The 6092-nt window shown below is 46.0% G+C and overlaps 1 protein-coding gene across 1 annotated transcript in view; it reads right to left on the bottom strand.

The window, feature by feature from the left end:
• Nucleotides 1-4774: 4774 nt before the first annotated feature.
• Nucleotides 4775-6092, bottom strand: part of LOC104545682 (GRIP and coiled-coil domain-containing protein 1-like) — a gene marked incomplete at its 3' end in the record, with an annotated part of 4253 nt that continues 2935 nt past the window's right edge. The window contains 2 exon segments of the mRNA XM_010190877.1: nt 4775-4837; nt 5894-5979. Coding sequence (XP_010189179.1) covers nt 4775-4837; nt 5894-5979 — 149 coding nt within the window.

The raw sequence follows: 6092 nt of genomic DNA, 5'->3' as shown, positions 1-6092 counted from the left end.
AGCAGGGCCCGGGACAGGAGAAGACTCGCCGCTTGCCCTGCGGAGGCTTCGCGCTCGGTCTCATCGCCCCTTCCCGGCTCCCCTGGCCGCCGACCCCGAAGCTCCACTCAGCCGGGGGCGGCCGCGGCAGAGGCCGTCTCCCTCGGTCCCCTCTTCCCGGGCATCCCTCGCCTGCCCCGCCGTACCTAGCAGGGCGTCAGGAGGGGTGCTGAGGCCTCGCCGCATCCCGGAGAGCCACTGCGGTAGCTCTCCTTTCTGCGTCTCACCTCGCATCTTTTTTTATCAATCCTGTGATTTCTGTGGCTGTAAAAGAATACTAACAGACTTGTCACGTCAGCTTTCATCAGGGACCATTACTGTCACAATAACAGACACATGGTGAAAGGAAAACCTGAGGCAAGCCCAGATCTGAATACCCTAATACTACACTGACTCACATTTATACTACAGAGATCATACGGGATGGTCCCAGACAAGAAACTATCAGCAACAGAGGGTTAAGCAGGACTCAAAACACTGGGATCTCATTCCCAATTCTGCCACCTCTAATGTAAACACCCACTTCAGTGTGACTCCATTTTTTGCCTTTTAAGAAGGAGTCTTAAAATTTTCCATTCCCCTGTGGGCACTGTAATGCTTCTTTGATATGATGCAGAATTGGATGCTCAGACAATAAAAAAGGCATACAAGTATTACCGAGCTGAAACAAAAGCTTGCAAATTAGTGACTGCTGGGACTGCGCTTTAAAAAGCCGTGTGTGCCAAGGAATCTCAGTGATGGAAAAACCCAACAGCCTAAGAAAAACATATGATAGGAATAGGAAAGGAGCTAGTAAGAAGCGAAGTAGAAAAGTGTGAGGGAAGAAGAGCCTGAAATGGTTAGTCTGTCCCCTCTTCAGGGCTAATGTTAGACTATTCCCATAAAGACATTCTCCAGTATAGCTTCACCCACTCGAGGATATTTTTGAAACTTGGTTAGGAACTGGGAAGGAAGCAGAGGCTTAGCAATGGCATTGGGAATCCTGGTCTGCACTGGTGAGATGACAGGGACAGCGTGCTCAGGGCCCTGAGGTTTGCCAAGCAGTGGTACCCCTGTGCTCAGGGAGCACACGTGGCACAGCAGCACAGTGCAGAGGTACCCAGGGCACACTCAGCACCAGCCGGTAAAGCAGTCCGGAGAGATATCTGTGCTTACCCCAGCAGCCCTGGGTCCTGTGCCCAAGCTGGCAGATCTGCAGCTAGTTGGGGTTTATTGCATTTTGCCATAAAACGCATTCATTGTGCAAAGGCAGACAAATGCTCTGAAAAAATCCAGAAGCTTACATACTGCACACACACCCTGTGCCATAGCACACAAAAAGGGACTTGTTTTCGTGAGTTCACCATCAGAAAATCTCAGCTTTGTCTTCAGGTAAGACTTGGGACTGGACCCTTCTCCTTTCAAACTGCTTTAGCAGTGAGGATGTTTCAGGACCTGCACTGGAAACAAACGATTGTAAATACAGCCCTGTTTCAAACGGGATATAACAAAACAAGAATACAGCTTTGGGAGTGAGGGGACCAGAGGCACTTGCTAGTGTGTTTTCAGAGGCTGCTTTGCCTCTTGACAGCATAAAAGAAACATGAAGAGTCTGGGCTTTATGAACCACCTGGCTGCAATCTCTCAGCTCCTTGGCTCCCCAAGGCAGCTTTAGGGCCAGGTTCTGTCTGAAGCCTTTTTATTGGGAGATACAATTATCTTAATAAGGGAACAATTTTCTCTTTGGTCAAATTGAATCATTCCAGCTTGGAGAAGGCTGTATTTTTTACTGTTGATTTTAATGGCTAAATTTAGCTCATGCAGCCCTTACTGCAGTATGATGACTTTCTCTTCAACAGCCCTATTTACAACAGTTTTTATTCCTGACAACTTGATTCTGCAGCACAGCAAGGCCTGAACTGCATTGACAAAGACAAGCCTGCAGAACAGTCTGGAGGACTCCTGGGGCTGAGCTTGCTTATCCTGCAGAAACAAGCCGTGGGATGGCATAGGAGCCTTGTTCTGGCAGTGGAGGAAAGCATCTCACATTCATATGAAGCAAGGTAAATTTAATCTGCTCTAGCATAAGAGGATCCAAGGTTCTGCTGAAAAAAAAGCGGGTTGACTTGATAGCTGAAATTGACCACGTGCATCCCCAGTCCAAGCTGCCCATCTGGTTTCATACAGAAAGTTCAGTATGAGGGCAAACTGGTTTCACTTCAGGAAGAGCAACATTTAATTCCCTCGCAATTCTGATTATGAAATGCTCTGGGAAATTTCAATGCTGAGTTGGAGCAACATCACCATGGTAATAACCAGGAGGCCTTAAAATTTTATTTGAGACAATTCAGAAAAAATATCCTGTGACATAATCCCCCAAGTTAGGTCTGCAATGCACTAATGTAAAAACTATATTTACTCCACTGGTTTAAATCATTACTTTAATCTTGGTTGCTCCCGGTATTGAAATGTGACCTCATGGTATAGATTACAGAAACTCTCTGCCACATGGATCATCAGAGCAGATTTCTTTCTTGCATAGTACAGGGCTGAAGTCACGTTGTATGCCAGGGCCCTGCACAGGGGCTGGAGGGAACCTTTACCCAGGGCTGGGAACACTTCAAATGCTGCATGCTTTATATAAAATATCCACTCAACAGCTGTGGGGCCTTGGGAATTTGAAATGCCAGCTTCATAGGAGGAGAAACAACTACTGCTACTGAAACAGCACCATGTAAATTAGTTTATGTCATCAGGTCACTTGTTTAACAATGTGACTATAGGAAATACACACATGACCTATTATTCTTCTTCTTGCCAGCTATCAGATTTGAGCACTAGAGAAAGGAAAGGAAAGAGGGGAGAGAGGGAGAAATACACCTCTTTCTATAGAAAAAGAAACTTTTCAAAGGCCAGATCTTCCACAGAAACCACCTGTAGCTGGGCAATCCCAGTGTGGATGCTCTGAACACCATGGTTTGTGCCCTGAAACAAAGCGGGGTGGTAACCCCGTCATTGGAGCTGACAGGTCTCCCTCATGAGTCACTGAGATAATCTGCTCCCCAGCAGGATGCCTTAACACATCCCCAGCAGGAGGGTTTCAAATCTCCTCTCAAAACATACTTAAGAATAAAACCTGCCTCTTGCTTCTCCTGCCAGGCAGCATTTCCAGTCACGCTTTGTACCCTGTCAGCCACAACACAGCGCCTCGTCATGCACATCATCTCCTCAGCATTCTGCTCCAGGAATTAATTTCCACAAGGAAGTGGGAAGGAGTTGCAGCTCCTTCTCCACTATAGTTCACATCCTGAAACAACCATTTTTATACTAATAATAAAATCATTCAACTAACTGCAACCTAACAGATACCGGCATACAAATAGGAAAGGACAAAACAAACAGGCAATCAATACGAGCTACTTCTGAAAGCAGAAGATAAGTCTTCTCATCTTTTTCTCTGCATGCACACACACATTTGATTTGAACTTAAAATTGTACCTTTCTGACAGGAGGAGTTATTCAACAAGGCTGAATTGAAACCCACTCTGAGTCTGCTGCCTAGAAAATAGCAAACTGTTGGTAGTTACTGTCGTAAAAAAATAGCAGCACCATCGAGTGCAGCTTAATTCAGGAGCCAAACCTCTCTCAAGTGCACAAGTGCATTTACACCAGGGAATTGCTTGACAAGATACTTGCAAGGCCTATGTGCTTAAGGCTGTCGTATCCTTTTTCTTATGTATCTGGTTGGATACGCTTTATCTTCCTTCCCAGTGTTTCTAGACAGGACTTCAGCAGCCTTTTAATACTTTTTCTTTAAGAAAAAAAAAAAAAAAGTAAAGCCAGCCCCAGCAGCTGACTGCCTGAGGGTAATCCTACAGTAAGGATCATACACCCACATGCTCACAGTCGGGCATCCAACCGAGCAACACGCAGCCAGCGTTTTAAATGCTTGACATGTCCCCTGAAATATTTTCCTAAAGACAGACCCTGCATGCTCCCTGGGACGGGTATCACCACCCAACCCGCCCAGTCATCCTGCTGTGCTGGGCCCCAGCAGCCCGCCCTTGCCACCCTGAGGGGCATCCTACCTGGTGGCAGGAGACCAGGGAGAAGCCAATAAGGCATGAGGGACCTCCCCTGCAGCACTTACCATGTCTGGGAGGGCAGATATGTTCAGCAAGGCACCAGTGAGTGGTGCCTGGAGGCTCAGCCCCTTGCTGGGGTGTTTGCAGGCAGGTTATGAAAAATTATTTCTACAAGCCCTTTCCACAAGGAAGCTCTTGCTGATGTACCAGAGAGTTGCTAGGATGGGTAAGTTCTCTGGGGAATGCTTTGAACTGGATGTGTTTAATGCATACATTATAGGTGCATGGAAGGTTTTTTACTTCTCCCCAGGCAATCTGCCACAGGAATGGTGCCACCTTGCCACATATTTAGGTTTTAAGATACTTTTCTAGAAAAAATAACTTTTTAAGAGAAAAGGTTTGTCTCATCTTTATAGAGACTTGGCCATTTTAGCTGAAACATTTCCTTCTAAGTCAACCTAAAGTAATAAGGCTGCTTAAAAATTTAATCCAGCTAAGTTGGCAATTGGCTTCATAGCCCAATCCTCCCTTCCTCAGCCCATCCCTGAAACCTGGCTCCGGCTCTTCCCTGTCTTCCAACTGCAGCTACTGCTCCCTCTTCCTCAGTCACAGCCACCACAGTTTCAGCAACACCCGTGTGCACTCAAGCCCACCAGCCCAGAAACGCTTACCGGCTGCAGGACACTGTGGTGTTCACCATCCCCAAAGGCACCTCTTGCTAGCTGGGAACTGACCTGCAACATAAAGAACTTCACTAAAGTGTTAGCCTTATGAAGCCTGAGCATTGTTACTTCCATTGAGTATAACTATATAATCTACACATATATTTCTAAACTATAAATCAATGCAATGCTGAGTCATTTCAGTGGAATGGTCACAGGTGTAGGATACTGGAGATGTAAACCTGCCATGGATTTTCACTGCGATGCAAGTCACTGAATTGGATGTTTCAGCTTCCCAGCAAGGCATGAGCGCAACTCAGCCAAGGGCAGTCAGGTCAGGCTTGGGTTGCTTTACAACGAAGACTGTAAAGATCAAAGTCAGGGTTGGTAGGATAGATGAGTTGAAATGAGGAACTCCCAGAAGCAGAGGAGCCAGCTGAAGGTGGGACTGCAAGTGTAGGTCCAGACAGGAGGGAGCAGGAGGACAATAGAGTCACACGCTTGCCCCAGTCAAGAGCTGAACCAAGGCTGGAGTAATGGGAGCAAGGGACAGTGTTTGGGATGGAAAACCCAGCAGGAGGCCATACAGCATGCTGCCTACAGGGCATTTAGCCCTCTTCAGACCTCACTTCTCCCTGCCATGCTATGATGAGATCTTGGGTCCATTTCCCCCAAGTGCAGCAGCCAGCACTGCAAGGCGAGGATGTACTCACAGCATGACTGCAGGTCATGACAAACACTTGTCAATACTTGGGAGGAGCTCATGATACAACACGGTTAATCTAAAGTGTGTCCATTCAGAGCTCCTACTCCCTCACATATCTTGCTTTCAGTCTTGCTTGACTTTTTATGAGCTGCAATAAATCCTAAAAACTTCTGTCCACTGCCACTAGGACAAACTACTGACTAAAATGTCTGACTGTATCAATGCTCCTCACAGAAATATGTTATTTTATTCTCTGTATTGAATTTTTTAATTGTAAAAAGAAATCAGTACGAAATCAGTGTTTCAGTAGCATGTGACAGGATAACAGCATTTGGCTGTCATCACACCACTAACAATAAATGTAGTAATAAAACTCTGTTTTCAAAGAGAGCTGCAAAATGTTCCCTGATGAAAACCACTACATTAAATTTCCCTTGTTTGGCCCGACAGGCATCAGAAGGGATGACAGCTTTTCCCAGTGCTGCTACTGACGTATCAGGACACAGCGCTACAAGGATACAAGATAAAAGTGCAGTTTACACAACTGCAGATCAGTGATTGCAGAAAACTCAGGTGTTTTAAAAATGAAACTGTACTTCTAACAAATTAAGAGACTGATTG

This window comes from Mesitornis unicolor, unplaced genomic scaffold (genome assembly GCF_000695765.1).
Source record: "Mesitornis unicolor isolate BGI_N332 unplaced genomic scaffold, ASM69576v1 scaffold10918, whole genome shotgun sequence".
Taxonomy (NCBI): Eukaryota; Metazoa; Chordata; class Aves; order Mesitornithiformes; family Mesitornithidae; genus Mesitornis; species Mesitornis unicolor.
The sequence above is the reverse complement of the archived record's forward strand: the minus strand, read 5'-3'. Positions and strand labels throughout refer to the sequence as shown.